The following is a 15,358-nucleotide window of genomic DNA, read 5'->3' as shown; positions in this document are numbered from 1 at the left end:
TAAAACTATTGGAAACAATTTCTCACTATTTACTCAATCCAAATATCTGACACCATTTTCTGTTGCATCATCATGTTAGCGATGACTTATGGGATTTGATGAAAGAAAATCTCTTGTAACAATCATCTGTTACAACATGTAACAGCCGAAAATGTAAGTGTTAGTCATGCATTTTTCAGGAACAGGTGTACAAAATCTTTACAGCTACAAGGACTACAAGTGAATAAACCTGATATGAGATGATTGATTTAAAAGACAATTTAGCACCTGAATAAAATTTTGAACGAGGGAGGAAAAGAGTTGAGGGATTTGGGCAGGGGTTGTGTGCACTTACACATTCTTCAGGCATACCTGCTGGTAGTTCAAAAAGAAATATCCAATTAATAATATCAAGGTCAGTGGAAACAAAATGGCCTGGCTGGTGTCATTTGACGGGATTCTCTCTCCTGGGTGGAAAACAGGACGGTTTCCGGAATTGACTCCTGGGGGAAAATGTCACCATAGAATTTACAGTGCCAAAGGAGGCCATTTGGCCCATTGAGTCTGCACTGGCCCTTCGAAAGAGTACCCTGATTAAGCCCCACACCTCCATCCTAACCCAGTAACCCCACCTAACCCTTCTGGACACTGAGGGCAATTTATCATGGCCAATCCACCTAACCTGCACTTCTTTGGACTGAGGGAGGAAACTGGAGCACCCGGAGGAAACCCACACAGACACGGGGAGAAAGTGCAAACTCCACATAGACAGTCACCCAAGGCTGGAATTGAACTCGGGTCACTGCCACTGAGAGGCAGCAGTGCTAACCACTCTGCCACCTGTTGTGATTTTAAAGTGGGTGCTCCCGTAATTTGGCTGGAGCCCGGTTCTCTGTCTAAGAAATGATGGCTTTCAAAACTACAGGCTCTATCAGGAGCCCTCCAAATTGAAAAGAGTAGCAGGGTGTGATGGAAAAAAAGACTATGTCATTTTTCACAACTACTGGACATCTCAAAGATCTTTCCAGCCAGTGAATTATATTTTGAAGGGAAATCATTGCTGTAATCTAGAAAATATAGCAACTGACATGCAAACATCAAATTCTCCAGAACAGCAATGTGAGAATAACAAGTTATCAGTTTTTGAGATGTTGATTTGAGGAATAAATATTGGTCAGGATATTTGGAATAACTCCCCTGCGCTTTGAATCAGTCCAGTGGGACTTTCACATCCACCCAAACATGTAGGGCCTCGGTATAATATTTTGTCTAATAGGTGGCATCTCTGACCGTGCAGCACTTCCTCAGTACTGCACTGGAGCGTCAGCCTCGATTTCTGTTTTCAAACCCTGGAGGGGAACTTGAGCCCCGAACCTGTGACTCGGAGGTAAGAGCTCTACTACCTGAGCAACAGCTGAAATGGAAGGCAAACAGATTTTTTAAAAAACATGTTGACATCAATGTTGCAAATGGCTTTTGGGGCCAGGCCACTATTATTGGGGAGGTGGAGTGGGTGCATGGGGGAAGCCCTCAATAGGGAAGACTGTGGATGCTCCTGCACTTAGACAGGTCCCAGAACATCACTGCAGGAGTTCCCCAGGAGACTGCTGTGGGCTGAACCGACGTTATCAATGATACACCCTCCATTTTAAGGTCAGAAGTGGGGATGCTCGCTAATTATCACACAATGTCCCATTTTCAACTCCTCAGACATTGAAGTAGTCTACGCTCATATACAGCAAGACCTGAATAACATTCAGGCTTGGGCTGATAAGTGGCAAGTAATTTTCATGCCACACAAGAATCATCTCCAAGAAGAGCATATCTGACTATCTCCTCATGATGTTAAATTATATTACCATCATTGAATTTCTGGTGGTTACCATTGACCAGAAACTGAACTAGACACATACAACGTGGCAGATGGAGTATAATGTGGGAAAATTAGAGGTTGTCCACTTTGGCAGGGAGTATAGGAAAGAATTTTGCAGTATAGGGTGTTATGGGTGTACTAATAGATGAATCACAAAAGGTCACCATGAAGGTACAGCAAGTAATGAGGAAGGCAAATGGAATGTTTGCCTTTATTGCAAGGAGCATAGAGTATAAAGGTAGAGAATTATTGCTACCACTGTGCAGGAGATAGGTGAGACCGCACCAGAGTATTGTAATATCCTTCCTTAAAAAGGGATAAACTTGTATTTGGAGAACGTTCTGAGGTTGATTCCTGGAATGAGGTAGTTGTCTTATGAGAAAAGGTTAAGCCTATACTCACTGGAGTTCAGAAGAATGAGAAATGACTGTCTTGAATCAAGGAAGATTCTGAGGGGGTTTGGCAGGGTAGAAGCTGACAGGATGTTTCCCCTTATGGAGGAATATAGGCAGAATTTAAAAATAAGGGCCTCTCATTTTATATATAGGTGAGGAATTTCTTCTCTCAGCGGATTATTGATCTCTAGAATTTCCTACCCCAGAGAGCAGTGGAGGCTGAGTCATTGAATCTCTTCAAGGCTGAGTGAGACAGATTAGTGACCTACAGCGGCGCAAAGGTTATTGGAGGCAGGCAGGAAGGTGGAGTTAAGGCTGGAATCAGAGCAGACTTAACTGAAGTACTCCTACTCGCATTTCTGATGGTCTTATGAAAATGTAGCTACCAATGCAAGTTAGAGGTTGGGAGTTACTCAATTCCGGACTCCCCAAAACATCTTCACCACCGACAAGGCAAATGTCAGGGGATTGACGGAAGACTCTCCACTTACCTGCATAAGTGCACCGCTAACAACACTCAGGAAGCTTGACACTACCAAGAACAAAGCAGGCTGCTCGATTGGCACCCCAATGACCAACCTATACATTCACTCTGTCCACCACCCACCCTCAGTGGTAACAGTGTGATTTACAGCAGCAACTCCCCAAGGCTTTTTTTGACAGGATCTTCTAAACCTGCAAACTCTACCACTTAGAAGGACAAGGGCAGCAGATGCATGAGAACACCAGCACCAGCAAGTTCCCCTCCAAGTCACACACCATCTTGACTTGGAACTTGTTTGCTATTCTTTGCTGTCATAGGATCAAAAAGCTGGAACTCCCTTCCCAACAGCAATGTGGGTGTGCCTACACCACATGGACTGCAGCAGTTTATGAAGGCAGCTCACCAACAACTTCACAAACTAATATCCATATCCTGCCAATGTTGCTACAGGTAGCGCTAGTTGAACCAGGAACGAACTGCTGAAATAGTGGTCCTGAAACTGAAAACCTATAAATGGAAATAATCTAAAGATGGGTCTTGAAAACGTCAAGCGACAGAACCTCAAGGTCTGCCTGGAATGCTGGCCCCCGCCCCCAGGAGAACAGCCCTGCTGCATGCCAGAACATGGAGGTTGATTGGAAAATTCCATTCCCTTGATTGTGGGCAGCACGTAGCACAGTGGTTAGCACAGTTGCTTCACAGGTCCAGGGTTCCAGGTTCGATTCCTGGCTTGGGGTAGTGTCTGTGCGGAGTCTGCACGTTCTCCCCGTGTCTGCGAGGGTTTCCTCCGAGTGCTTCGATTTCCTCCCACAGTCCAACGTCGTGCAGGTTAGGTGGATTGGCCATGATAAATTGCCCTTAGTGTCCAAAAAAGTAGGGTGCTCTTTCCAAGCTGGGTAGCCCCCTGCCCCCGGTGAGGGTTGAAAATCCAGCCCTCTGACTTAATTGAGATGAAGGTAACCTTGAAGGACCTTTAGGGGGGAACAGCAACAAAGATAACATTACATGGAAATAATACATAGCAATAGATGATGCCACATAATATGACTTGCTTCTGAAGTCAATATAACAAAGGTGGACACTTTCCTGATTTTCATTCAATACCAAGGAAGAAACATATGATTAGTAAATACTGCAGATCACAACAAATGATCCAGGATCTTATTTTGTGTGGAGTTTAAAAAGAACACAATATTGGACAATGAAAGTATACAATTATCAATTGAGAATATTGGCACCAAAATTGGTCAATTTGGCCCACGTTCTCAGAAATCAGTAACGTTCTAGCAACCGCCCTTACGTTTTGTGATCATAGAGTTGTAACATTTGACTTACAGGGGCTTTGAAAATGATCTCCCAGCCGTCAAACACAATTTCCAAAGGTTCCCACTCCACACTAACAGTGGTCTCACGGATAGACTTGAATCTTAAACCATCTGGTGTGGGTAGATCTGCAGGGGAGGCAGGAATTAACTTTAGGAAGTTGGAACTTCACAGAAAACAGATAATTTCCATCAGAACAATTATAGGTTGAGAGCAGAACAAGCTTTCAGTGACTGCCTTTAACTTCAATGCGGTTTAAGTAGCCACACAGGCTGCAAAATGGCCTCCCCTTTGAGGTTGGCAAAATTGATAAGATACCAATTTCGGATAAGCTATTCATTCAGCAATGATAAACATTTTTGGGAAGCATTGCATAAATTCATTTTAAAATTAAGGACTAAGAAAAAGAGCATGATTTTTATTCTCTTACATACAAGTTGTGAGTAAGGAATTTGTTTGAAAGGTAAGGCACGTGTTAAAAGGTAACCTGTAAATATTTAATCTGAGAGTGGCTTTACTCAAACAACCAGACTTGAAAATCAATCTTCACTTGAAATATTTGCTGCTGATTGCAATTGCTTTGCATCGCTTTTGACATCAATCTAATCACCAATTCCAGTGTGAGCCGTATCTATATTACAGTTTTGATTCACTTATTCTTGCTGAGATCACATAAAAAGTAATTCACTTTTGATATATCCAACACGAGAATTCAATGCAAAAAGATCAATACCACGATGAACAAATGCAGCTTGCAGCTGGGGGCAGCAACTATAAAATGTAGACTCAAGGTTACAGAATGAGCTTAGAATGCCTGGTGAAAAGTTTGCATATTCTCAAGGTCACTTGTGCAACCTTAAGTGCAGTCAGTCACCAAACATCCAAATAAGATCCTCTTATATCCTTCAGCTAATATAACTTTAAAAATGAGAAATATTTTGTTCTTTTGAACCTATGCTTTTTGACATCAGTATTCACTATCTGTGTTCCTGATTAAGGGCCAACACTGAGGTTATGACCCCTCTGAGGTCACGGACAATGCACCATCTGTTTCCGCTTGACCACCATGGGGTGTAAACTCCCCTGAAAAAAGGGGCTGGACTTCCCCTTAACAGTGGGTGGCATGGCGGCACAATGCTTAGCACTGCTGCCTCACAGCTGCAAGGTCCCAGGGTTCAATTCCAGCACTTTCTCCCCGTGTCTGCGTGGGTTTCCTCCAGGTGCTCCGGTTTCCTCCCGCAGTCCAAAGACATGCAGGTTGGGTGGATTGGCCACGCTGAATTGCAACTTAGTGTCCAAAACGTTAGGCCGGGTTACTGGATTACAGGAATAGGGTGCAAGCCTGGGATTAAGTAGGATGCTCTTCCCAAAGGCCATTGCGGACTCAATGGGCTGAATGGTTTCCTTCTGCACTGTAAATTCTATGATTCTAATGAGGACACTCATTGGATAGAAATCTTGACCTGGGTGCAGGGCGAGGAAGGCGACCCTTTGGGGAGAGGGGAGTCAGTTGTGTGTACCAAAGAAACCTGTGTTCATTTTACATCCTTCCTGTGTGCATCACTTCGTTGGATTCTACAACTACCTGCTCATGAATTCTGGGTCATAATGAAACATAACTAATTGAGGAATATGCAACCTGTGTGGTTCCTGCAATGCTGTTCATGTTGTTGGGAAAGAAAAGGTTGATTGACCTGTGGTTCAAAGAAGACACTTTAATCACCTTCGTCAGCTTTCTTTGAGGCTATTACCTCTCTAATTGGAATTTCAGGTCAGGCTCATTCACACACAAAGGATGAAGTGCTACTAATTGGGCAATACATTTAAAATCACACATGATGAAAACCACACACCGGAAAGGTCAAAGTAAATGTTCTGCTGACTCCACCATAGAACATTTACAAGACGTGAGCTCTCAGTGAGTCTCTGGTAACTTTATATAACAAAAAGAACAAAACCTCCGAATTGCTATTTAATTACCAACTCAAACTTAAAGCCTTTTTAAAAAATGACTGGTTACTTTGCCAATCCTTTGAGAGTGAGCTGGCTATAAAAAGACTATCCTTAACTATTTTTCATTCTGAGCATTATTGTGTGTGGAGCTGCATTATTGATGCTCCTTTTCTACTGATACCGTTTTGGCTGCTATATAATAGTAATAATAATCTTATATTGTCACAAGTATGAAGTTATTGTGAAAAGACCCTAGTCGCCACAACCCGGCGCCTGTTCGGGTAAGCTGGTACAGGAATTGAACCCGCACTGGCCTTGTTCTGCATCACAAACCAGCTGTCTAGCCACTGACCTAAACCAGCTCTTCGGAAGTGGCAATTAAAAAAGTTATATAATATAATCCAGATTATGTAGTTTCGATACTTCAGTGTACAGTACCATTTGAGACAACATTTCAAATCAGTTCTTTGTGACTAGACTGTGAGGTAATTCCTACATCTGTGATTTGTCATTGAATCAGAATCAATAAGACATTTGACTTGTGTCAATTTGTTTCAGGATGTTCCACCTGTAGCATATTGTTTTGTTGCATCAACATATGTTGACAAGTTAAACAGGTTAATATCCGGTAATTTATCAAAATGTTAACTCTTTACGTCAAACAATCTGATCACAATAGGAGATATTATAGAATAGAAATTGTCAGCAATGGGCAAACACCTAATGGGCTCTTTTTTTTTCCAATTAAGGTGCAATTTAGCGTGGCCAATCCACCTACCCAGCACATCTTTGGGTTATGGTGGTGAGACCCATGCACGGGGAGAATGTACAAACTCCACACGGGCAGTGACCCGGGGCCGGGATTGAACCCGGGTCCTCGCCACCATGAGGCAGCAGTGCTAGCCACTGCGCCACCGTACCACCCCACTTAATGGACTCTCATCAAACTTTTCTCCCCACACTTTAATGGAGGTGTTAGCCACCTTAACCCAAATTTAAATTGAAGTGTTTGACCCAAGCACACGTGTCTTTATCCCAAATGATAGGTTTCTGGCTGATTTTCCGAGGTTTCTTGTTGCTATTGTCAATGGTAATTTTTCCATGTATGCTTTACCTGTCTATAATTTTGCTTCAGGTCTCCAAACAAAAGCATCAAAAAGTATGATTTTTGAAAGGTGGATAACGACGTGTGGATTGATTTGTATTTCTTTATAACAGATAAATACTATACCATAATTTTAAATTTGCACTTTTCCAATATCAAGCCTCTGAAGCTCAAATGCTGAAGCCACCCTTCAATTGAAAATAATAGTACTTGCCAAATGTATAGTTTTCTCAGTCCCTGTTGTTTCCTCTTAACCACGTTTGACCCGGGGATCTAAATTTGCTTTTCCCAATTAACAACTAGCACTGTTCTCATGTTAATAGAAGCTTATTAAAGTGCCTTTTGCACTAACATTATTACAATTCACAGAGGGACAAGTTTGCTGTTCACAGGCTCAAATATGCAAATGAACATTCTTGCAGGGACTGACGGTACTCACTTGTTGCTACCCTGGCACTGACAGGGACGCTTCTCTGGTTGTTAAGGATAGCATAAACGTTGATTAAATATTCAACCCCTGGCTCTAGTCCATGGATGGTAGATGACATTCGATCTCCAGGTACACGTATTTCCAACTGTAGACCACCAGGAGTGGTTGGGGAATAGGTGATGAGGTATTCATTTACCCGGACTTCATTTTCCCACTCGAGGTCCACAGTTTTAGGATTCACTTCAGTCACCTTTAGGTTCTTAGGGGGTGAAACTACAGGGAGAAACAAACTATATGGTAAAGTTTTGAACACAAAATAAGCTGAAATAAATAAAGCATAACACTGCTTACAATTCTGTCTCCAAGCAAAATTTAAAAACTGAGAAATTTCGCAAAGGTCTAGTGCCCATAATGGAATGCAGTGCCATTGTTCAAAAGAGCGAAAATTTGGCAGTGCAAGCGTACATTGAAACATAGATATATAGAAAATAGAAGCAGGAGGAGGCAATTTGGACCTTCAATCCTGCTCCACCATTCATTATGATCATGGCTGATCATCAAGTTCAATACCCTGATCCCACATTCCCCTCATATCCCTTGATCCCTTTAGCCCGAAGAGCTATATCTAATTCCTTCTTGAAATTTCACGTTTTGGCCTCAACTACTTTCGCTGGTACCAAATTCCACATACTCACCACTCTCTGGGTGAATAAATTTCTCCTCACCTCAGTCCTAAAAGGTTTTCCCCTTATCCTCAAACTATGACCCCCTAGTTCTGGATGCCCCCACCATCGGGAACATTCTTTCTGAATCTACCCTGTCTAATCTTGTTGGAATTTTGTAACTTTTTAGGAGATCCTCTCACTCTTCAAAACGCCAATGAATATAATCCTAACCAATTTAGTCTCTCCTCATATGACAGTCCCGCCATCCCAGGAATCAGCCTGGTAAACCTTCGCTGCACACCCTCCATAGCAAGAACATCCTTTCTCAGATAACGACACCAACACTGTACACAATAGTCCAAGTGCTGTCTCACCAATGCCCTGTACAATTGCAGTAAAACATCTCTATTCCTGTACTCAAATCCTCTCTCTGTGAAGGCCAACATACCATTTGCCTTTTTTATCGCCTGTGTGCTTACTTTCAGGGACTGTAGCATGAGTACACCAAGGTCTCATTGAGTATCCACCTCTCTCAATTTACACCTATTTAAATAATAATTGGTTTTCCTATTTTTGCTACCGAAGCGGATAACCTCTCATTTATCCACATTAAACTGCATCTGCTATGCATGTGCCCACTCACTCAGCCTGTCCAAATCACCTTGAAGCATCTCTGCATCCTCCTCACAGCTTACCCTCCCACCCAACTTTGTATCATCTGCAAATTTGGAGAAACATTTAGTTCCCTCGTCCAAATTGTTAATATATAATGTGAACAGTTGGGGTCTTAACACAGATCTCTGTGGTGTCTCACAAGTCACTGCCTGCCAATCAGAAAAAAACCCCATTTATTCCAACATTTTGTTTCCTGTCTGCTAACCAGCTGTCTATAGATCTCAGGACACTACCCACAATCTTATGCGCTTTAAAATAAGGGAGAGGAGGAGTAAAATAAAGAACCAAACAATAATTTGAAATTATTTGTAAAAACCAACTGGCAGGATTCTCCGTTGCCTGACGCCGATATCATAATCGGCAAGCGGGGGATTAATCGATTCCGACGTGTAAATCGGGGCGTCCTCCGCCCCCTCCAAAATGGCATCATCACTTTGAGCGCCGCATGCCATTGCAATGGCATTAGCGCGTCATCAGCAGGCCATCCCGTGATGCTCCACTCCCAATGGGACGAATTTCCGACTGCAGGGTTGACGTGTGGTCTGAGCGGTCGGGATCCCAACGTGGCGGCTGTGGACTGTATCCAGGGTCCCACACTTGGCCGGGATCTGTGCCGCTGGCCGGGGGGGGGGGCTTCCGCAAGGGCTGGTGGGTACCCTGTGGTGTCGCGGATGGTGGGTCGGGTCCACACAAGGCCGGTGCCATGTTGGTCAGCGCGACCTCTGCAGGTCGTCGCTGTGCGCATGTGAGGCCAGGGACCTAACCATTCTCCGGCTGTTTTCGGCGTGGGGGCCAGGAGTTTAACCCGGCGCTGCTACTAGCTCCTCACCGGTCCAGGAATTGGTGAGGGTTAGGTGCCGATTTTGGCTCCATAAAACAGCCGCAAATTCTTGGTTTCAGCCAGCACTTAGCCTCTGAAACGGACATTCAGCCCAAATTCCACAATGTATGGTAATGGGCCGATTGTGCTTTATTGTATCTTGCTATATGTTTGTTTTAGTAGGTATGCTGAATTTTAAATAAATTTGATTCTTTGTCTGAAAATAACAACAACTTGTATTTATATCGAACTTCGGACAAAAGATCTGAAGGCACAGAGGCATTATAGAACAAAATATGGTATGAAGTTACATAAGGAAATATTAGATCCTATGACCAAAGGCTTGTACAAAGAGGAGCAACTCAAAGGAAGGAAGCGAGGTTGAGGCAGAGAAGTTTAGGAATGATCTCTAGAGCTCAGAACCCAAACAGCTGAAAGCATTAGTGTTTGTGCAAGTGGCCAGGATTCAGGAAGCACAGATATATTCAAGAGTTATGGGATTGGAGGAGAATACAAAAGGCATGAATTTGACAATAAGGATAAGGGTTTTAGAATTGCTTAACTGGGAAGGGAAGCTGAGATTTGGATGATGTCAGGTTTACAGAGGGTAAAATATAGGAAACTGGCAAGGAGGGTGTTGGTACAGTTAAGTCCAGCATATAATATTATCCACATTCCAGATTAACAAGAAAGAATGGCAGACTTGCATTTATCTTCCACCTTTCACAACCAAAGTGTTTTTCTGCCAACTAAGTACTTTTTGAAATGTAATCACGCCCAAGATGTAGTGGGAATCCTTTGTTAATTCCAGTGTGCAGTGTCATTCCAGGCAAAATCATTTCGAGTGACACAGTGGAACAGTGGCTAGCACTGCTGCCTCACAGCTCCAGGGTGACTGGCTGTGTAGAGTTTGCACTTTCTCCCCATGTCTGCGTGGGTTTCCTCCATGTTCTCCGGTTTCTTCTTCCAGTCCAAAGGTGTGCAGGTTAGGTGGATTGGCCATGATAAATTGCTCCTTCGTCTCCAAAAAAAGGTTAAGTGGGGTTACTGGGTTATGGGGAAAGGGTGGAGGCGTGGGCTCAAATAGGGTGTTCTATCCAAGAGCCGGTGCAGACACGATGGGCCGAATGGCCTCCTTCTGCACTATAAATTCTAATCATGAGAAGCATGGCCACTCAAGGATTAATGGGTGAGTCTGTGGTAAACGAAAACAGACAATGCTGGAAAATCTCAGCAAGTCTGACAGCATCTGTGGAGAGAGAAGGGAGCTAATGTTTTGAGGCATGACTCTTTGCCAAAGCTAGAGAGAACTGGAAATAGGATGAGGAAACCCACACAGACACGGGGAGAACCTGCAGACTCCGCAGTCAGTGACCCAAGCTGTGATTCGAACCTGGGACCCTGGCGAACAGCATTGTTGTAAAATTATAGAATCACAGCATCTTAGCTGCAGAGGATCTTTGACAGTGCTATTCAATTAGTCTCACATCTGTGCTCCTTTTCCCATGGCTCTGCACATTTTTTCAATTCTATTTTTAATGCCGTAATTAAACCTTCTTCCACCATCCTTTCAGGCAGTGCCTGCCAGATCATAGCAACCGGTCCCATGTAGTTTTGATTCCGACATCCAACAGAGGCTCAAAGAAGAATGATAAAGGTGATTCCACATTTGATGCCACTGATTATGAAGAGACACCTCCCCTCCCGCAGCCCCCCCCCCCCCCCCCTCCCCCACTCCCAGGCCTCAGAAGGCGAGAATGTACAAGCCTGGAGAAGCCGGGGTCATCAGCTGGAAAGGTGCCCATATATATTTCAGTAAATCATTGTTTTAGCATTGTGTGAGTGTAGAACTGGTAAGGGATGGGGAGAGCTGGTCGTGGGGGAGGTGAGGGGTGGTTGCAAAGATGCAAAAATAGCATGGTGACTGACAAGGAAATCAATTTTCCCACCGTGGTGGAAATGCAGAAATGATTCCAGGCAAAATCTAAGTTAATAAATTCCTTCTAAAGAAATAACCCAGTAGAAATCTGGTTAAGGCAAGGATTGAGAGCTGTAGCAGTGAAGTCTCTGATGATCACAGATTACCTGGCTGTCATGCTTTGGAAATCAGTTGATTAAAATCAGAAATTGAAATAAGAGGATGGGGAGCATATTCTTGAATTTTGCTGAAACACTTTGAGTTTGGGGAGTGTTTAATTTGCTTGAAGGGGTGAAGGGGTGATACAGTCGATTGCATCTGGTCTGTGGGTTTAGTGGTCCAATTCCAAGTTTTAATTCCATGTATTCTGAGAGTAATATTTCAAAATTGATCGCTTACATTCCAGGGATATAAATCTCATCTTTATATGGTTTCCTCAATTCGAAAAAGGCTTATCTGGGATTCACAAAATCATTCCAAAAGTCGACCATTTTCTTACATCATTTTCTTAAACCAGGGGTTTATTTCCTCGTTTTGGTTTACGTTAGGGGCTGGATTGTCACCGAGAGGGGAATAACCTGGACGCCCTTTAACACTGGCAGCCAGGACCCTATTCCAGAGTTCCGGACCCCATGTTGTGGCTTGGTTTGGGTTCCAGGTTACACTCTGCACTTCCCATCTGCAGGCTCCATTGCGGAGATATGACCTAGTCCTCCTCACAATTTTCATGGAGTCGAGCCAGCATTTCAAAAAGCCACAAGACCGCTGGGTAAATTCAAAAAATCTGCCTGATGACTCCACCATGGCCAAGATATGCCCCTTCCTATGACACCTCATGAACCCATCCCAGGTATTCACGTTCCTCCAAACCACTCCAATGGCCTCTCATGTTTTGCATGCCAAGTTACGATCCTAAACCTGTGTGGCCCCCCTTCCCTGTTGTGTCCCATGCCATTCACACATTATATAATGTATATTACTGATGAACTCTATAGTGACAATAGTACATGTAAAAAATCAAAAAACTTTGAAAAAGTAATTCATTGATAAATTTTCACGTTCTTAAAACTCCTTATTACTATAGTCCCGGCCGAATCAAAGTACCAAAATTTCCAGACCATTGAAGTTTCAATTGCTGAAACTGTAAGCTCTTGAACCCTCTTTGTCTTTTGTAATTAATTATTGAGCAATTGACAGTACAGATTGCCAGCGAGAGCTGTCAATCAAGCGGTGTGTTCTCTGGGGCTCACGTGTTTTAGTAATTTAATGGATGTCTGGGCCCTCAGCCAAGAACACGCAGAAGCTGAGCTGAGAACTCAGAAATCCATTAATTTGTTGGAATACATGAGCCCAAGAGAAAACATTGCTTGATGGAAAGCTTTGGCCCTCTGATGTATGCTGTCAATGTTTATTTACACAAGATAAAGAGGTGTCAACTGCAAGCAGTTTCAGCAGTTAGAACTTTAGCGTGTCTGGATGATTGACACGTTTATTGGGCTGTGGTAAAAATAAATGTTCTGAAAGAAAAAATGTAGTTATGAATGAATGATTTTTTTCAAAAACTTTCTTTCACATATTCTACTGTCATTTGCGGTTTCATTGGTCCTATACAGTGTATAGTGGGTGAATAGGCATGGAAGTGCCAGAGTTTGGCAAGAGGGAATTAGGGTCAATCAGTGTTGTTTGGAGAGGGGGGGGGGGGTCACACCATGGCATGAGGGACCACAGAGCTGTTTGGCGGGGCATAACATGGTATAAGAGACCATGTGGGTGGGTTGGGGGCATGGATAGGACATGGAAGGTGTGTGTTGAAGGGCTATGAGCGCTTAAGGGCCTTCCTGATTTTATTTTAACTGGAACAATGTCTCACAGCTCCATGGTAGACAGTGACTGCCTTTAAACTTTATTCTAGGTTAGCTGGCCCGACTGCAGTCCACACGCACTCCCCCACAATGAAAATCCCATCCTTGCTTGCACTTTCTCCCAAGGTGGGCGGGTTAAGCCGGACATTTCCTCAGTTCACGCATCCCACCTCAATGATGAAAGTCCAATCCTAGAACCCTGCTTCCCCATTAAAACTAGTCATAAAAGGAACATTCCACATTAGGTCAGAATGTGGATGAAAAAAAACAGTGACATGGAGGGATATCAGATCCAGAAAGCATACTTGCTCTCAATTGACAGAGGAGAAAGGTTACAAAAGGAAGAGAAGGTACAAAAGGGAATAAATTTAAAGTGAATTTAAAACCAACTTCTAGACCATGGACTCTGTTCTTCATTTTGCTTTTTCTTCCTCCAAGTGCCGGTCTGTAACTTTGGACGCATTTCAACAACCCCACCGAGTCTGACTTGGAGTCGGAAAGTGATGTTTAAATCTCAGGAGAGTCCAAAATCGGCCTTCATGCTAGACAAGAAAATCTTGTAAGTTGGAGGGGATGGGAGGGGAGGGGGGGGGGGGGGGGGGGGGGGGGGGGTGTATTGAGAGGGAGGGGACTACACATCGTGGCAGCCTTCTAAAATGGTGCCCCGATCTCCAAGGAGCCGGTCCTGCTGCCAAGCTCAGCTAGCCAGTACAGGATGTCTGCCTAATTGTGGCCTCGACGGGGAGAAATTCCCCAAGGCCAAAAAAAAAGCAAAGTGCTGTTGAATAGCGGGGTTATTCTCAGTACGGGCCGAGTTCCTGACGGCGAGGGTCCCGTGTGAGCACATCCGTCGGGAACTCAGTGTGGTGGCTGCGGACTCAGTCCAGGTCCGCCACAGTTGAGGGAGGGCCGATCCGTGGGCTGGAGGGTACATTATTCGGGGCTGGGGCACTTTGGGGGGGTGGTCCAGAGCACACGAGCCGGCCAAAGGGGGGCACTATTTCATGGGCCGGGTCCGCGAGCTGCCTCCGCTATGTCGTACGGCGCGGCAATTCTCCGGGGCGTATCGGCTGCTAGAGTCGGTGCTCTATGCTGCCTTGATGCTAGCCCCCAGCAAAACGGGGAATCGGTGGCCATTTTACATCATTTCTTCTGGCATAAAACACCGTTCACACGCCGGCGTGGGGACATAGCCCCAGAATCAGAGAATCCAGCCCCCTGACTTCTGTTTCTCTCTCCACAGATGCTGTCAGACCCGATGAATTTTTCCAGCAATTTCAGATTTCCACCATCCTCAAGTTGTTGCTTTCGTTATAATGAATAGTTTTGACCAAAAGGAACGGTATGTCACATCGTAGGAATGAACAAAATGATAATTATTCTATTCATTTATTTTAAATCACAAACTTCTGGATGTACCAGACAAGCAGACTGCAGAAAATAAACAGTGCTACTACTTTGTCAGTTGTTGACTATAATCGCAAATTAATTGGGGATAGCAAAAAATGATAAAGGTCATGTTTTGTTCCATTTTGTTTAAATTTCATTTATGAACTGCAGAGTTTCTGGCATGGTTATCGAGCATATGGGAAAAATCTCTTGGATTCACATGGAAGGTTTTTTTCAAACTTCAAAACCAGACAGTGAGCAACTCAATTGCTTATCGAAGTCCATAGTCTCATTTATTTAAAGATATATACCACCAGTAATTCCTACGTACTTCCTTTTCTGTATTTTAAACACTAAAATGTCCAAGAACAAGACACGACAAAATAGATTGGGAATGAATAGAGATCTGACAGTTTAATTTCAGCTTTTAAAAACTGCATTATGAAACCAAAGCACTTCAAATTGTTAGATAGGTTAAATAATAGAC

At 43.7% G+C, this 15,358-nt stretch overlaps 1 protein-coding gene across 15 annotated transcripts in view; it reads right to left on the bottom strand.

Moving 5' to 3' along the window:
• Positions 1-15,358, bottom strand: part of tnc (tenascin C) — a 350,428-nt gene that overhangs the window by 94,068 nt on the left and 241,002 nt on the right. For all 15 annotated transcript variants that reach the window (XR_005458500.1, XM_038781949.1, XM_038781951.1 and 12 more), the window contains 2 exons: positions 7,552-7,815; positions 4,067-4,182 (listed from right to left, as the gene is read on the bottom strand). Coding sequence is in view for 14 of the 15 variants with exons in the window: in XM_038781949.1 (XP_038637877.1) it covers positions 4,067-4,182; positions 7,552-7,815 (380 nt within the window). In the remaining variant the exon portion in view is untranslated. The remainder of the gene's footprint in view (positions 1-4,066; positions 4,183-7,551; positions 7,816-15,358) is intronic.

Source organism: Scyliorhinus canicula, chromosome 21, assembly GCF_902713615.1.
Source record: "Scyliorhinus canicula chromosome 21, sScyCan1.1, whole genome shotgun sequence".
Classification (NCBI taxonomy): Eukaryota; Metazoa; Chordata; class Chondrichthyes; order Carcharhiniformes; family Scyliorhinidae; genus Scyliorhinus; species Scyliorhinus canicula.
This window is presented reverse-complemented; position numbering and strand designations above follow the sequence as displayed.